At 42.5% G+C, this 18,755-nt stretch overlaps 1 protein-coding gene across 10 annotated transcripts in view; it reads right to left on the bottom strand.

The window, feature by feature from the left end:
* The window catches only part of pds5a (PDS5 cohesin associated factor A), a 237,414-nt gene that overhangs the window by 13,950 nt on the left and 204,709 nt on the right, over positions 1-18,755 (bottom strand). For all 10 annotated transcript variants that reach the window (XM_048542485.2, XM_048542549.2, XM_048542541.2 and 7 more), the window contains exons 28-30: positions 18,058-18,177; positions 13,222-13,284; positions 2,363-2,508 (exon numbers count right to left, since the gene is read on the bottom strand). In XM_048542485.2, coding sequence (XP_048398442.1) covers positions 2,363-2,508; positions 13,222-13,284; positions 18,058-18,177 — 329 coding nt within the window. The remainder of the gene's footprint in view (positions 1-2,362; positions 2,509-13,221; positions 13,285-18,057; positions 18,178-18,755) is intronic.

The following is an 18,755-nucleotide window of genomic DNA, read 5'->3' on the forward strand; positions in this document are numbered from 1 at the left end:
GCTTCCTTGGGTAAAAATCCTTCAACTTAAGTCTTATCTCCTTATACTGGATAATTCTATCACAGAAAGTAGTTTCTTCCCATCTCTCTCAACCAATTATCTTATTACCTTAAACTACTTGGTTAGATTACACCGTAATTTTCCATGTTCCAGGGAATACAAGCCTCATCAATTCAATCTGCCCTCATAATAAATGTAGGATCATTTTCATGACTATAGGTCCTCTGACACCAAGGCTCATACTGTGTCATCCATAACTAAACACAGTACTTAGAGTAGGCTAAATGCCACCTTTGGCCTTCATTCCTGGTCTCCAAGCTTCTTGCAATAAACAAGTCATGCTGTAACTGTGATAACAAGGTGTAGAGCTGGGATGAACACAGCAGGCCAAGCAGCAGAGGAGCAGGAAAGCTGACATTTTGGGTCTGGGGCCTTGCCAACTTTGAATACTGTGTCAGTGTTTGCCTCCATATTGGAAAAAAAAGATATATTTCCATTGGAGGCAGATCAGAGAAGGTACATAAATTGTCTCTATAGTGATGGCATTGTCCTATGGAAGGCTGTACAAAATGTGCGTATAGTCCCTAGAGTTTAGAGGAATGAGATACTGCCTAAGTGAAACATAGAAGCTTCTGAAGAAGCATGATTAGGTAGATAGTGGGAGATTGTTTTCAATGGCTGGAGAATTTCAAATTCACTCATGGGATGTGAGCATCCCTGGCTAGCCAGCATTTATCGCCCTGGAATCACATGTAGGTCAGACCATGTATGGACAATAGATTTCCTTCCCTCAAGGACAACAGCAAACCAGATGGGTTTTTCTGACAATCAACAATGGTTTCATGGTCATCATTAGACTCTTAATTCCAGGTGCTCTATTAAATTCAAATTCCACCATCTGCCGAGGCATGATTTGAATCCAAATCCCCAGAACATCAGCAGAGATCCTAGATTAAATAGTCTTAGCAATAATAGCATCAAGCCATTGGCTTCTCGGTCTAAATTATGCAGTATGGGACTGCAGTTTCAGGATAAGCAAGGGATGATTATGACTCCATTGAAAGGGTTGTGACTCTTCGGAATTTCCAGGGAACAGCAGGCGCTCTATCACTGAGTACATTTAAGGCTGAAATAGAGGGACATCTGACGTTTCAACGATATGGTAAATGGGCAAAGTGGCAATGAAGTCCAAGATCAGCCATAATCAGTACTGCTCCCAATTCTTATCTTCAGATACTTTATGAACAGCATTTCTTTCAGACAAAGATCAAAATGGGGATGTTTGCTGAGGATGGCAGAATATTCAGCACCATGTCATTCCTTAGATAGTGAAGCCACCTATGTTGATTTTCAGTGAAATTTGCACAAAATCCAGGCTTTGGCTGATCAATGGCAAGTAACACCGGCATTACATATTTGCCGTACAATTACCATCTGCAACAAGAATGACATGCTCACCGTTCAGCAGCAAAACTACTGTTGAATCTCCCTGCAATCAACATTCTGGAGGTTACCATTGACAAGAAACGTAATTGGTCTCGCCACATAAATACAGAGGCTTGTTCTCATCCAGTAAATAACTCAGTACCTAGCTCCCAAAATCTATGCTCCATCTAGAGGGCACTACTCAAGATGGACATTCTCAGTCTGCCTGGCAAAATGCAGGTCCAACAACGTTCGAGGAGCTCAGTCAAGACAAAACAGCCTTCTTCATTGGCAAACCTACTCAGCACCAGTGTTCACTGGCATCATTGTATACCATTTACATGATGCCCTGCAGCAACTCACCAAGGTTCATTTGACAGCATCTTCCAAATGGGTGATGTGTACCACCTGGAAGGGCTACAGCAAAAGATGCAAGGACATATCATCATCTGCAAGTTCCCTTGCAAAAATGTACCATCCTGACATGGAAATCTTGGAATCTTGTATCTGAAGCTGTACCCAGGCATCTTTGTACTTAAGCTTTTCACTGCACTCACGAGTACGTGAGACAATAAACTAATTTCAATTCAATTCAAATATATCAGTTCTCTTTATAGAGTTAAAAACCTGGAAGACACTTAACAGCAGTGACAATGTACTTACACTGTATGAAATGCAGCGGTTCAGAAAGGCAGCTCACTATCCTATTTTCACAGATAATTATGGATGGCCATATTGGCTTTTACAATGATACTCACATCACATTAGGTAATAAACTAGCCAATTTATTTAGCTATTAGCTAATAAACTATCTTTTCAGCTCTTTACATCTTTCCAAGTCTGCACAGTTTAGATCATTTCCAACAAGAATGTCAAAGGTCCAGTAACTTAACACCCAATCGACTCTTCTGGCATGCACATTGGAGTAATATCTTACCTTCCCCTATTTGGGGGTGGCGAACTGGGTTCGGAATTTCCACTTATATTACTTCCCATCTCTAACACTGGAGTTCTGTCTTGTGGTCTTCTTCCAGCAGCTGACAAAGGTTTATTTACAGCACCCAGTACAGTAGCTGGTTTGGGCTGAGAACAATAGTGTTAAAATATAGGCATCAATCACCACAAAAATTAATCTCCTTTCAAATGAACCAACCCATTTTATACGTTTTACAGAAACTAATAGTTATTGTGTTTTGGAATTCTACAAGTCAATATGCCACAAACTAAACTATTTCCTGGAAAAAAATCAACTGCAGTATTCTTCAGCTGGTATTTTTCCAAAAAACACATTAATATTTAAAAACAGGCTACTGCAACGCTGCTCAAAATGCAAAATGGATAATGTGACAACCTGCTCTGCGATGGATCAAGGTTTGATAAAATCTGTCACATTTTGGCAGTACAGAATTGTGTTAGAGAGCACTGGGTAACGATTTTGTGACTAATGACAGCAACACCACTACCAATTTTTATGATCTAACCACAGTTTATGGTCAAAAACAAGATCATTATATTGACTCTTAACAGATGAACATACTACCACAATGTTGTTTTGAGAAGTACAAATTACAGTTGTTTCACTTGAAGCTTTTTTCAAAAAACTAAAATTATACCCGAAGGATCACAGTAAGCCAAACATCAAGTAAAAACAAAAGATCTTGCATTTAGATCTACATAAATTTCTTGTACTGTAACCCTTCAGTTAATTTCATCATGAACGATATTAAAGTGCAATAGTTCAAAATTACAATGCACGCTTAACAAAATCTTGAATTCTAGGAAACTTACTATGGTTTCAAACATTAGCGACAATATATTCCTGAATAATGGAAATCATACTCTCAATTGAACCAAGCTTTGCTTATTTGAACACCTCAAGAGCATTGGTCTAATCTCAGTCTTGATATTGATTATTCTATTTGTAAAATTAAATTTTAAACTCATTGTAAACTGATATTGAAAAGCTGGAATGAAAATGTCACATCTTCAACAGTTTTCAAGATTAATAAGCTAAAACTCCTGTTAATTATCACTTAAGTACATTTGCCAAAGTTAAAATCAACTTCACTTCATGAGCCATTCTAAAATTCAGCCTAGCTTCAAAATACAGCAACTGTAAGGATAAATTCCTAGCATTAAGTTGGACAGGAGGGAAAGGTGAATGTAGTGCTTTGGGGAAAGACAAGCAGAGAGGGACAGGAAAAGGACAGGGAGTCTAACAGTAGAAGCAACTCCATGCTATGAAAAGTGGAAAAATAATAAAATTAATGAAAGCACACACCATTTATAGTAACAACTGTAACTGGTGGTTCAAATGGATAGAAATTATTTAACTGTGTCATTACATTACAGTTACAAGGTCAGCTTCTTTCTTGGGAATTGGGCATCACTGAAAAGACCATTATTTTTGCAAATCCTTAACTTCCTTTGAACTGAGTGGCTTGCTAGGACTTTTCAGAGGGCTGTCAACCACACTGCTGTCGATCTGGTATCTGGCTAGACCGGGTAAGGCTGGCATCATTTCTTTCCCTAAAGTACGTTAGAGAAACAAATGGTTTCATGATCATCATTACTAAGACTAGCATGTTTACGAATTGAATTTCAAGCCACAAGATGAGATTTGAACCGATATCCACAAAACATGAGCCCAAGACCTCTGATTTACTAGTCTAAGGGAGATTACTGCCAAACGACCATCTACCTCAACAGAGTATACATCTCAAGAGAAGGAGGAGTTACCCTGTTACTAGATGATAGCAAATCGAAAAAAGAACAAACAGATTCTGACCCATCATTAGAATCAGTACTGACAGAAACATGGGACTAGATATCACAATTACAGAGACATGGCTCGAGGGATGGACAGGATTGACAGCTTAATGTTCCAGGGTACAGACACTATAGGAAAGATTGAAAAGAGGACAAGAGAGGAGGATGAGTGGAGTTTTTGATTAAGGCTAATATTACGGCTGTATACAGGGAGAATATTCCTGAGAATACATTCAGGGAAGTTATTTGGGTGAAACTGAGAAAATAAAGAGACGATCATCAGATTGGGATTGTACTACTGATTCCCAAATAGTGGGAAACTGAGAAATAAATTTGTAAGGAGATCTCAGTTATCTGTGAGAATAATACAGTGGTTCTCTGAGGGGATTTTAATTTTCCAAGCACAGACTGGGACTGCCAGTGTGAAGAGCTTGGCTGGAAAGGAATTTGTTAAGTGTCTGCAAGACTTTTCTCATTCAGTATGTGGATGTATCTACTAGAGAAAATGCAAAATGTGACCTACTGTTGGGAAATAAGGCAGGGCAGGTGACTGAGGTGTCAGTGAGGGAGCACTTTGGGCCAATGACCACATTTCTATTAGCTTTAAAAATAGTGATGGAAAAGAATATACCTGATGTAAAAGCTAAAAAGTTTAAATTGGATGAAGGCCAATTTTGATGGCATTAGGAAAGAATCTTCAAAAGTTGACTGGGGGCAGATGTTCGCAGGTAAAGGGACAGGTGGAAAACAGAAAGCCTTCAAAAATGAAATAACGAGAGTTCAGAGGCAGTATGTTCCTGTTAGGGTGATGGGCAAGGCTGGTAGGTGTAGGGAATGTTGAAGGACTAGAAAAATTGAGGTTTTGTCAAGAAAAAAAGGAAGCATATGTCAAGTTTAGACAGCAGAAATTGATTGATTCAAAGAGTATAAAGGCAATAGGAATAAACTTAAAAGGAAAATCAGGAAGACAAAAACAGCACAGGAGATAGTCTTGGCAAACAGAGCTAAGGAGAATCCAAGATTCTACAAATACATTAAGGACAAAAGGGCCCCTTTAAAGATAAGCAAGGCAGCCTATGAGTGGAATTGCAGGAGCTGGAGGAGATACTAAATGAGTATTCTGCACCCATGTTTACTGTGGAGAAGGATATGGGAGACAGAGGATGTGGGGAAATAAATAAGGACATCTTGAAAAATGTCCATATTCTAGAGGAGGTGGTGCTCAATGTCTTAAAATGCATAAAGGTGGATATAATCCCCAGGACCTGATCAGGAGTATCCAAAAACCCTGTGGGAAACTAGGGAAGTGATTGCTGGGCTCCTTGCTGAGATATTTGTATCATCGATAGCCACAGGTGAGATGCCAGAAGGATGGATATTGGCTAATGTCATATCGCTACTTAAGGAAGGTGGTAAGGAAAAGTCTAGTGAGCCTGACATTGGTGTTGGGCAAGTTGTTGGAGGGAATCCTGAGGGATAGAGTTTACATGTATTTATAAAGGCAAAGGCTGATTAGGGATGGTCAGCATGGCTTTGTGCATAAGACTAACTTGATTACTTTTTTTGAGGAAACAACAAAGGGGACTGATGAGGGCAGAACCATGGACATGATCTATATGGGCTTTAGTAGGGCATTCACCAAAGTTCCTCAGGGTAGACTGGTTAGCAAGGTTAGATCAGACAGAAGGTCATGGTGGAAGGGTTGCTTTTCAGACTGGAGGCCTGTGACCAGTGATGTGCTATTAGTAGGATATTAGTGGTGGTTTTTTTCTTACAACTGACAAGGGTCATCATGAGAACCCTAATTTCAGATTTTTATTGAATTCAAATTTCACTATCTGCCATGGCAGGATTTGAAACCAGGTCCCCAGAACATTACCTGGTGCTAGCGAGTTTTGAGAAGATTTGTAGCTCAGGTTGAGGTTCTGGATGTGAGTTTGCTCGCTGAGCTGGAAGGTTAGTTTTCAGACGTTTCGTCACCATTCTAGGTAACATCATCAGTGAGCCTCCGACGAAGCGCTGGTGTTATGTCCCGCTTTCTATTTATCTGGTTAGGTTTCCTTGGGTTGGTGATGTCATTTCCTGTTCTTTTTCTCAGGGGATGGTAGATTGGCTCCAAATCAATGTGTTTGTTGATGGAGTTCCGGTTGGAATGCCATGCTTCTAGGAATTCTCGTGCATGTCTCTGTTTGCCTTGTCCTAGGATGGATGTGTTGTCCCAATCAAAGTGGTGTCCTTGCTCATCTGTATGTAAGGATACGAGTGATAGTGGGTCATGTCGTTTTGTGGCTAGTTGATGTTCGTGTATCCTGGTGGCTAGCTTTCTGTCAGTTTGTCCAATGTAGTGTTTGTCACAGTTCTTGCGAGGTATTTTGTAGATGACGTTTGTTTTATTTGTCATCTGTATACGGTCTTTTAAGTTCATTAGCTGCTGTGGTGGGTTTGTGGGTTACCCTGATGCCAGGAGGTCCGAGTAGTCTGGCAGTCGTTTCGGAAATGTCTTTGATGTGGGGGAGAGTGGTTATGGTTTCTGAGCCCGTTTTGTCTGTTTGTTTGGGTTTGTTGCTGAGAAATCAGCGGACTGTGTTCATAGGGTACCCATTCTTTTTGAATACGCTGTATAGGTGATTTTCCTCTGCTCTGCGTAGTTCCTCTGTGCTGCAGTGTGTGGTGGCTCGTTGGAATAATGTTCTAATGCAGCTTCGTTTGTGGGTGTTGGGATGGTTGCTCCTGTAGTTCAGTATTTGGTCCGTATGTGTTGTTTTCCTGTAGACGCTGGTTTGAAGTTCCCCATTGGCTGTTGGCTCTACTGTGACATCTAGGAATGGCAGTTTGTTGTTGTTTTCCTCCTCTTTTGTGAATGTTATGCCAGTAACGGCATTATTGATGGTCTTGAAGGTTTCCTCTAATTTGTCTTGTTTAGTGATGACAAAGGTGTCATCCACATAGCGGACCCAAAGTTTGGGTTGGGTGATTGGCAGAGCTGTTTGTTCGAGTCTCTGCATTACTGCCTCTGCTAAGAACCCTGATATCGGAGATCCCATGGGTGTACCGTTGGTTTGTCTGTAGGTTTTGTTATTGAAAGTGAAGTGGGTGGTGAACAGGAAATGACATCACCAACCCAAAGAAACCTAAACAGATAAATAGAAAGCGGGACATAACACCAGCGCTTCGTCGGAGGCTCACTGATGACGTTACCTAGAATGGTGACGAAACGTCTGAAAACTAACCTTCCAGCTCAGCGAGCAAACTCACATCCAGAACATCACCTGGTCTCTGGATTAGCAGTCCAGCGATAATACAACTAGGTTATCACCTCTCCAAATTCAGGCTGGACAAATCAACTTGGCAAAGGTTATCTTGAAAATGAGGTCACAGAATTCTTCCACGATAACTTCCTGGAGAATGTTATGTAACTAGGACTAAGCTATTTTAGACCTCAATTTGTATAGGCAGGCTTAATTAGTAATCTAACAGTAAAAGATTCTGACATAGTGTGACTCTCACAACTGAGTTGCATATTAAGTTTGGAACGCCATGCTCAAATTTAAAACATAAATCTGAATTACGTAGGTGCTAAGGGAGAGCTTGCCAGGATGAATTCTGGTAAATAGTCTAAAGAGTGTGTAAAGAATCAGGAAGAAAATTTTAGAGGAAGATTTCGAAATGTAAAAAAAATGTTTAATTAAAACACAAAAACTCAGGAAAATCCATCTATGGCTTACTATGGCAAGAAAAAAAGAGGCTGCTAATGGTGTCAGTTATAGTTGCACACCCGAGGACTGGAAGAGTTTTAGAAACCAGCAAAGTGCAAGCAAAAAGCTGATAATAAGTGTTTCAAGCAGAATGAGAGTAAATTAGTAAAAATATTTAAACAGATAGCAAAAATTTAAGCATATGAAGAGAGAGTAAACATTTGTCCATTATTGGTTGAGACTGGGGATTCAAGAGGGAAATAAGAAAAATAGCAGACACTTCTAGCAGTGATAATGGGAACTGCAGATGCTGGAGAATCCAAGATAATAAAATGTGAGGTTGGATGAACACAGCAGGCCCAGCAGCATCTCAGGAGCACAAAAGCTGACGTTTCAGGCCTAGACCCTTCAGAGAGGGGGATGGGGGGAGGGTTCTGGAATAAATAGGGAGAGAGGGGGAGGCAGACTGAAGATGGAGAGTAAAGAAGATAGGTGGAGAGGAGAGTATAGGTGGGGAGGTAGGGAGGGGATAGGTCAGTCCAGGGAAGACGGACAGGTCAAGGAGGTGGGATGAGGTTAGTAGGTAGGGGATGGAGGTGTGGCTTGGGGTGGGAGGAAGGGATGGATGAGAGGAAGAACAGGTTAGGGGGGCAGAGACAGGTTGGACTGGTTTTGGGATGCAGTGGGTGGAGGGGAAGAGCTGGGCTGGTTTTGGGATGCAGTGGGGGGAGGGGAGATTTTGAAGCTGGTGAAATCCACATTGATACCATTTGGCTGCAGGGTTCCCAAGCAGAATATGAGTCGCTGTTCCTGCAACCTTTGGGTGGCATCATTGTGGCACTGCAGGAGGCCCATGATGGGCATGTCATCTAAAGAATGGGATGGGGAGTGGAAATGGTTTGCGACTGGGTGGTGCAGTTGTTTATTGCGAACCGAGCGGAGGTGTTCTGCAAAGTGGTCCCCAAGCCTCCGCTTGGTTTCCCCCATGTAGAGAAAGCCACACCGGGTACAGTGGATGCAGTATACCACATTGGCAGATGTGCAGGTGAACCTCTGCTTAATATGGCAAGTCATCTTGGGGCCTGGGATAGGGGTGAGGGAGGAGGTGTGGGGGCAAGTGTAGCATTTCCTGCGGTTGCAGGGGAAGGTACCGCGTGTGGTGGGGTTGAAGGGCAGTGTGGAGCGAACAAGGGAGTCACGGAGAGAGTGGTCTCTCCGGAAAGCAGACAAGGGTGGGGATGGAAAAATGTCTTGGGTGGTGGGGTCGGATTGTAGTTGGTGGAAGTGTCGGAGGATACAACGCAGTTCGTCCCCTCCCCCCACTGCACCACACAACCAGCCCAGCTCTTCCCCTCCACCCACTGCATCCCAAAACCAGTCCAACCTGTCTCTGCCTCCCTAACCTGTTCTTCCTCTCACCCATCCCTTCCTCCCACCCCAAGCCGCACCTCCAACTCCTACCTACTAACCTCATCCCGCCTCCTTGACCTGTCCGTCTTCCCTGGACTGACCTATCCCCTCCCTACCTCCCCACCTATACTCTCTTCTCCACCTATCTTCTTTTCTCCCCATCTTCGGTCCCCCCCCCCCCCCCCCACCCCCCTCTCCGTATTTATTCCAGCACCCTCTCCCCCTCCCCCTGTTCTGATGAAGGGTCTAGGCCCGAAATGTCAGCTTTTGTGCTCCTGAGATGCTGTGTTCATCCAGCCTCACATTTTATTACCTTAGACACTTCTCACAAGCATTTAAAGAGGAAATCTGCCTTCACGATAACATGCACAAAAAAATCCTACTAATAGGAAAAAAAAGATGCTAAAGGGATGGAAGAATTTAAAACAATTGCCATCTCTGGAGAACATGTATAAGGAAAATAAATGGGACTAAAAGCTGATTTGTCCTCTAGATCTGACAGCCTACATGCTTAGGTCTTAAAGGAAGTGGCAGCAGAGATGTAGGATGCTCAAACAACTCTATTCAGAAAAGGAAAGAAACTAACGTCAGGAACCTAGAAGTAACTAGCATCACATGTCTCATTGAGAAAATGCTAGAATCCAATATTTAAAAAAAGTACTAGTACAGCATTTAGACGAGCATAAATGCAAGAAAAATTCATACAAATTTGTGAAACAGAAATCACATGACAATTTTATTTGCGTTGAGAAAGTAACAAGTCAGGTGGATAAATGAGAATCAGCATTTGCAGTTTTTGTGGATTTGCAAAAGGGATCCCATAAAGTGCTACTAAAATGTTACTACAAAATAAGAGTTCATGGTGTTGGGCAAAATACAGCATGGATAGAGGATTAGAAATAAAGCTGGAATTAATGACACATTTTCAGACTGGCAAATTGGGACACGTAGGGTGCAACAAGAATCAGCGACAGCTCCTCAGCTATATACAATCCATTTAAATTGCATGGGTAAAGGAACCAAGTGTACCATAGACAAATTTGCTGATGATACAAAAAAAAGAGGCGAGACAGTGGCATAGTGGTAATGTCACTAGACTAGTAATTCAGAACTCTGAGTTTATGTTCTGAAGTCACGAGTTCAAATCCCATGGTTGATAGCAACATTTTAATTCATCAAAATTCTGAAATAAAAGCTAGCCGAATGATATCAATGCACCTAATGCTGTAGTTGCTGACTAATATTGACGGTCATTCACTGATGTCCTTTAGAGAAGGAAACCTGCCAGTTCTACCTGGTGTGGCCTAGAAATGACACAACTTTCCTCTGGATAATTAGGGACAGAAAAATAAATGAAGGTTGTCTTCATAAAGTTGAGGTTTGCATCTGCTGGAGTTTTGAAGACTACGTGACTTGACTGAAACGTATAATTCTGAGGGGCCTTGACAGAGTAAATACAGAAAGGATGTTTCAACTTTTGAGAAAATCTAGAACTAAGAGGTCTAAAAGTGACCTTTAAGACAGAAATAAGGAGAACGGTCTTCTCAGAATCTTTAGAATTCTCATCTTTTTAATGGAAGCAGAGTCCTTGAATATTTTTAAGGCAGATGTGTATAAATTATTGACAAGGTGCTTAAAGCCCATTGAAAGCAGGCGGATGTATGCAGTAACCGAATCAGCTGTGATCTTATTGAATGGTAGAGCAAACTGCAGGGGGACGAGCGGCCTACTCCTGTTCCTAATTTTTACACGTAAAATGTGAAATTTCGGAAGGGCTTCACAGAATAAATGTTGAAATGATGTTTCTCCTGTTGGGGGAACCTTAAGAGCTAGAGGAGTTTAAAAATAAGAAGTGTGCCATTTAATTCTAAAATGAGGAGTAATATTTTTCTCCTAGGTCTTTGCTTGTCTCTACCCGAGAGAACAGTGAAGACTAGTTCATTGTAAACGTTCATGTCAGAAGTAGGCACATTGTTGATCCAGAATGAGTCAAGGGTTACAGAGTTAGAAAGTGAAGTTAAGACTAAAGTCAGATCATCAATGCTGATATCGATATCAAATGGTGGTACAGGTTTAAGGGGAACCTTCCTTTTCTTATATTCCTATGATAAACTAGTTGGGATGAGAATAACGGATTCAGCGTTTATATCGACACTAAAAGAGGTGAAAACCTCGAGGTAGGGACAGAAAATAAATCATGCAGAATGCAGAAATGGCAAAAATGTTGAACAAATATCGTGTGCCTGCCTTCACAGTAAATCTGCATTAAACTCATACTGGCTGTAACGCTGCAGCTCAAAATCACCTTCTCAAGGACTATCAGGGATTAAATTATGATCCAGCCAGCAACCCCTGCTTCCCTCAAATGAACTTTTTTAAAAAAAAACACAAAATACTACTGCCAAAAACTAATCACACAGCAAAAAACTGCAAAATTGCAGCTGTAGAACCAAACATTAGCTTAGTTTCAAGAAAAATAACTTGGCTGCAAGACAAATATTTATCATTTGAAAAGTTAAAATAAATTGGAAGGTCAGCACCTAAACACCAAGAAATAAATATATTTTCAAATTCATACAAAATTCAAGGTGCCAAATTCTTTTTCTCCAAATTCTTCAGCACAAACTTCTCACACACAGAAACTGAAGATGACAGGTTAAAGAGTGGCAAGAACTTGGCAGATGAAATAATTTGGGAAAATGTGAAGTTATGCACTTTGGCAGGAAGATTAGAGGAGGTGAATGTTACTTAAATGGAGGACGACTGCAGGAAACTATAGCAAAGGGATTAAGGAGCTCTTGTGTATGAATCACATCCAAGTTCACTGGGTAATAGGGAAAGCAAATGGAATGTCAGTCTTTATTTCAAAACGGAATGGAGTATAAAAGTAGGGAAGTTTTGCTAAAATTATACAAGGCCTTAGTCAAATCAATGGTGCAATGCTATGAACAGTTCTGGGCCCCTTATCAAAGGAGAGATATAGTGGTATTTCAGGCAATCCACAAAAGATAGTAGACTGGGCCTGAATACATTGGAATTTGGAAGGATGAGAGGCAACCTTATCAAATTATACAAGATTCTTACAGGACTTGACAGGAGAGATGTGGAAAGGTTAATTCCCCTTGTGAAAAAATATAGGATCAAAGGGCATAATCTCAGAATACAGAGTCGCACATTCAAGAAAGAGGTGAGGGGCAATTCCTTCTCTCAGAGGGCAGTGAATCTGAAAAAAATTGTTTCCACAGAGAGCTATCGAACCTGGGTCAGTGAGGGGAGCGGGTGAGGGCCGGAGGGAGAGGGGGAGTGAGAGAGAGAGAGGGGGCAAGCATGGTAGAGAATGAGCGAGAGCAAGAGAAAGCGCACGTGAGGGAGAGCGAGAGAGAGGGGATGGTGACAGGCAGAAAGCCTTTTCAGCTGTAAGCAAAGAGGAAAAGGTACGAATGTGGAGTTGAGAGTTATCAGATCGGCCATGATCTCATCAAATGGTAGAGCACACTTGACTGGTGACGGCCTATTTTTGCTTCTTTGTTTTATGGATGAACTTGTGAGAAAGCACATAAGATAATTACATATTGAAAGATGCATGAAAATTACACAAACCAACAGTGAAACAACTAACTTCTGAGTTTGCTTTCTAAAAAACCGAAAACAACCTAAAAATGCAAAACTGTAAAAAAATTCAACTTCTTATGCAATTCTATTTTGTTGTCACTCGTAAAATGGAACACTTTGATTTTTCAAAACCTGAAGGTAATGTCAAAAATTGCAACCCAGGTAAAGAAAGCTCCAGATACACAGCACAACTTTATACATTTTTTTCTATTAAGAACAACCTTAACCTCAGAAGTTCTGTATTTCGCATGAACTTGTGGGGAGTTTTAGAATGCAGACCTGCATTAATGAGGACTGGATTGAAACTTACCTTCCCTGTCAGTAATAACGTCTTTGCCTCATCTGACAAGTAGCACTTGTTATTGCTGGAGTCCTGAGCAAAAAAAAATACAAAAAAAAATATTTATGAATGAGGCAGTAAAACAAAAAACCTATCATCAAAGCTACAATAGCAAACTAATAGACATGCATTTCATTAAAACAGAAAGGCAAAATTAAAGATTACAAATAATTTGCTCCTTCTACAATGAAACCTTCTCACGGTGAATACAACATTATCTGGCCTGTTCAGTTAAGTGTTTCGAGCACCACTACTATCATACTTGGACCACAAAACATACATTTTGTACAACTGGCCATTTTCAAATGTCAATAGTTTTTAGCCGGGAAAAGCACAGACCAGATAGCATCCAAGGAGCAAGAAAGTCAACATTTTGGGCCAAAATGTTTTGTCAGGACTGGGGAGGGGGAAAGGGTGGAACAGATAGGTAAGTAGGAAGATAGACAGATTAGGTCAGGTCAGGGATGCGAAGAAGAGGGGACCGCGAGACATGGGATAAGGCTGGGGTAGGGTGGGGTGGTGATGGTGGTGGAGGGATTTTGAAGCCAGTGAAGTCAATATTGAGGCAATGAGACTGTAAGCTCCCAAGGTGAAATATCAGGTGTTGTTTCTCCAGTTTGCATTTGGCCTCACTCTGACAGTGGAGGGGACCAAGGGTGGACATGTTGCTGTGGGAGGGGGAATTAAAACAGATGGCAACAGAGAGGTTGGATTGGTTGGCGCATGCAGAGCACAGATGCTCTGTGAACCAGTCCTCGAGTGTGGGTTTGGTCTCCCCGGTATAGAGGAGATTGCATCGGGAGCAACAGATACAGTAGATCAGGTTAGATGAAGCAGAGGTGAATTGCAGCTGGATTTGGACAGAGGTGAGGGGGGAGGTGTAGGGGCAGGTGTTGCTCCTCTTGTGGTTGCAGGGAAAGATACTGGGTGTGATGGAGAAGCTGATGGCAAGTTTTGGTGGTGGGTCTGATCATAGGTGGCAGAAATGTCGGAGGATGATGCATTGGGTTTGGAGGTTGGTGGGGTGGTACGTCAGGAATTTGGGACTCTATCCTTATTGTTATTGGGGGGAGAGAGTTTGAGGGCAGAAGTGCAATAAATGTAGGAGATGCAGTTGATGGCATTGTTAATTGCAGAGGGGATGGGGCAATTCTGGTCTCTGAAGTAGCTGGCACGTCCTGAAGTAAAACGCCTCATCCTAGTGGCAGATGTGGTGGAGGCAGAGGAATTGAGAGAATGGGATAGCATCCTTACAGGAGGATGTGTGAGAGGAGGTGTAGTTGAGGTAGCTGTGCATGTCAGTGGGTTTAAAATAGATATCAATGGTGAGTTTGTTTCTGGAGAGGTCCAGGAAGGGGAGGGAGGTGTCAGAAATAGTCCAGGTAAATTTGAGGATGGGGTGGAAGGTGTTGGCGATGTTGATGAATTGCTCGAGCACGAGGCAGCACCAATACAGTCAAGTAAGGAACTGTATGTTCATGACGAAGATGAGGTGCTGAGTGTCAGGGAATTGAAAGTTTAGAAAAAGGGGAGGGTGTGGGTTGTGTCATGAATCTAGATAGGGAGCTCCTGGACCAAAGGGGAAAGAACAGAGTTGTGGTTGGAGGAGGTGAGCTTGGTGGGGCAGAAGTAGACAGAGACAATGGGTTGACCGTGGCAGTCAGGTTTGTGGGTCGTGGTGAGGAGATAGGTCCCCAACCCCACAGTGCCTGCTTCTATCAGGTTGGAGGCTGTGGACAAGAGATCTCCTGAGGTGATGAGGTTGTTCATGGTCTGGGAGATGATAGCTTGGCGATCAGAGGGGAGGTCATGATTGAGGGAATGGTAGGAGGTGGTATCAGAGAGATGGCATCTGGCCTCACCGATATAGAGCTATGGAGCTCAATTTGCCATACTACCACTGCATCCCTTTTATCAATGGGTTTCATAGTGAGGTTGGGGTTGGAGGAGGAGGCTGTGCGTTCCATGGAGGAGAGGCTGGAGCAAGTGGAGAGATGCAAGCAATTGAAATCGTGGCAGCAGTAGGAGATGAAGAGGCCGAGGGAGGTGGTGGATGGAGTTTGCTAGAGGCAGATGAAGGGGTCGTTAGAAGTTGAGTTGGATTTGCATTCAAACAAATAGGTGCAGAAGCGGCAGTGGCAGAAAGAGAGCTCAACATCACAACGCAAAATTTGTTTACGTGTCGGTGCACGGGAATGAAGGTGAGTCCTTTGCTAAGGACTGACTGTTCATCCTCAGTAAGGATCAGGTCAGGGAGGATGGTGAATATTGGCAGGATTGGGCCTGGGGGTTAGTGTAGAACCAGAGCTACGAGCAGTGGTAGAGACTTCATCAGGAGTGGGTGTGTGCACTGGAGTGGTCACGTGGGTAGAAGCATAAGTACCCCAGTCATCAATGATATTGTCAGTCATGTGGTCTTCCACATCAGTGCAAGTGACAGTAATGTGGTTTTCTATGACAGCAGAAGCAACAGTCACGTCGTGTCCCCTAGGCCCAATCAGTCCCCTCCAATGACAGTGTCATTTGTTTGGCAGAACTTGTCTTCACCCTCAACAATTTTTCCTTTGATTCCTCCCACTTCCTACAACCCAATGGATGGCCACGGGCACTGGTATGAGCCCAAGCTATGCCTGCCTCTTTGTAGGATTTGAGGAACAGACCCTCTTCCACAACTATACTGGCACCATCCCCCACCTCTTTCTCTGCCATATTGAAGGCTGCATCAGTGCTACCTTGTGCTCCATGAGGAGTTCGAGCAGTTCATCAACTTCACCAACACCTTCCCACCCCACCCTCAAATTCACCTGAACCATTTCTGTTACCTCCCTTCCCTTGCTTGGGCTCTCCGTTTCCAATCCGGAAACTGACTCACTACTGAAATCCATTTCAAACCCACTGACTCCCAGTTACCTCGACTACATCTCCTGTCATCCTCCCTCCTGTAAAAATGCTATCTCACACTGTCAATGCCTCTGCCTCCATCACATCTGCTCCCAGGATGAGGCATTTTACACCAGGGCATCTCAGATATCCCCATTCTTCAGAGACCAGAATTTGCCCTCCTCTGGAATTAAGGATGCCCTCAACTGTATCTACTCCATTCCCACCCTAATACTCTCAAACACCCTCACCCCAACAAGGATGGAGTCCACTCAGTCCTCTTGTACATAACCCCATCAATCTACAAATCCAATGTGCCATCCTCCAACATTTCTGCCACCTACAATCAGACTCCACCACCAGAAAGATATTTCCTTCCCTACCCCTGTCTGCCTTCATTCCATGACTCCCTCGTCAGCTCTACACTCCCACCAATTCCTTCACCACACTCGGTACCTATCCCTGCAACTCCAAGAGATGAAACACCTGCCCCAACACCTCCCCTCTCGCCTCTGTCCAAGGCCCCAAACTGCTTTCAGATGCGGCAGAGATTCACGTGTACTTTATCCACGCTGATCTATTGTATCCATTGCTCCTCATGTGTACTCCTCTCTATTGGGAGTCCAAATACAGACAGAGGGACTGGTTCACGGAGCATCTGTGCTCTGCACACACAAACCAACCTGACCTTCTGGTTATCATCCATTTTAATTCCCCCTCCCGTGGCATCATGTCTATCCTTGACCTCCTCCACTGTCAGAGTGAGGCCAAACGCAAACAGGAAGAACCTAGTATTTCACCTTGGGAGCTTATAGCCCAATGACGTTAATACTGACTTTAGCAGTTTTGAAATCCCTCCACCTCCAGCCTTATCCCATGCCTAACTCTTCACCTCCCTGGCCTGACCTAAGCTGTCCATCTTGCTACTGACATCCATTCCACCCTTCCCACTGATCAATCACAATAACGTCCTACAAACATTCACCCATCAACATCCCATCTACACTTTCCCCAGCCCCACACCCCTCCCCCTTTCCCAGTCCTGGCAAAGGGTTTTGGCCTGAAACATTGACTTTCCTGCTTCTCGAATGCTGTCTGACCTGCCGTGCTTTTCCAGCCTCATATCTATTGACTCTGGCTTCAAGCATTGTCAGTCCCTACTGTCTCCAAGTCAATGGCCATTTTCAAATTGCCTTTCAGTGACTCACTTGATGAAGTAGGAGAACAACTTTACCAAGACATGGTATGGTACATTTAGTACACACTGCTGTCACCAGATTTCCTTGTTGATTTATAGTTTACATCATATAGAAAACTGACAAATCTAAAGACAATGTTATTGATATTCTTCCACAGGTGTCATAGATGAATAGTCATGGCTCACAACCTAAGAGCACCTAAATATATGAAACTTACTCCATCACACAGAACAATACTTGGAATATTAGGTATGCCTGAACTCTAAAGCTTGCTACATGGGTCGTTTCAACAGTCCATCACATCATTGTGAATATTCTCTTTACTATCAAAGAATTATTCTCATTCAGCTGTTAAATTTCAAGAATGATAAAAACTGCATAGCCTCTCGTGCATATACGAATAGTGAAAGAGGGGGAAAATCTGATTAAAACTTAAGCTGACCAATTATTGCAATAATTTACAGCATGTTCTTGTTAACGTGCTGTCCACTCACTAACTTGTTGGGTTTGGAGGTTGACTACTTCTCTTTTGCTGGGAATACATCCCACATTCTCACCATGTGTTGTGCCTTAATCAGTTAATTTCATATTTTCTGCTAAGAAAAAATCTAATGTCAATCTTCCAATAAAAGCCTTGCTCAGCATTGTTTCTAGAAGATCTGGCCAGCCCAATATCATCCCTTCAGAGTATTTAAAGCCAACAATAAGTACAAAACTAATAAGTTACTTTGTCAGGTGGAGTGAAGAACTTGGTCGGCAATACGGGATCCTTTGGAGAGTCCAGGTTATAGGTGGTACTTTTGGTTGTGATAACAATAAGAGCCACATCACATACTATGTAGAGTTTCTGCAAATGCAAACAGAAAAGCACAACAGTAGCAACATTTGTCTCGTTTAAAAAGTTCTGAAAATTAGTTTCAAAATTAAAATATTTGCAGCATTCCAATGCCATCTCTTAAAGGATCTTCGATGTTAAGATTTATAATGAAGCAAACGCCATCACTCTGATGCTAATGGCACTTGCATTTGTCAAAACAAAATCAATTAAAGCAAAATCATGTTTCCAATTTGCTGGCAACTTTTGCTGTACCTATCTCAGATCAGGAAAAAGAAAGCAGGAAATGATTTAATTTCTTTGTTTTTTCCCTGGCTTCAAAATTGAACATTTTACAAAAGGCGTGTACGAAAACATCATAAACAGCTTCAAAAGGGCTGATGGCTATTAGAGATCAATCATCTCAGCTCCAGGACATCACTGCAGGAGTTCCTCCGGGTTGTGCCCTAAACTCAACTATTTTCAGTTTTCATGGGTTGGGGCTTCACTGGTGAGGTCAGGATTCATTGCCCATCAGTAATTGTCCAGTGGACAGTTAAGAATCAACCACATGGCTGTGGGTCTGCAGTCACATGCAGTGCTAGTAAGGA

The sequence above is a fragment of the Stegostoma tigrinum genome, chromosome 1 (genome assembly GCF_030684315.1).
Source record: "Stegostoma tigrinum isolate sSteTig4 chromosome 1, sSteTig4.hap1, whole genome shotgun sequence".
Taxonomy (NCBI): domain Eukaryota; kingdom Metazoa; phylum Chordata; class Chondrichthyes; order Orectolobiformes; family Stegostomatidae; genus Stegostoma; species Stegostoma tigrinum.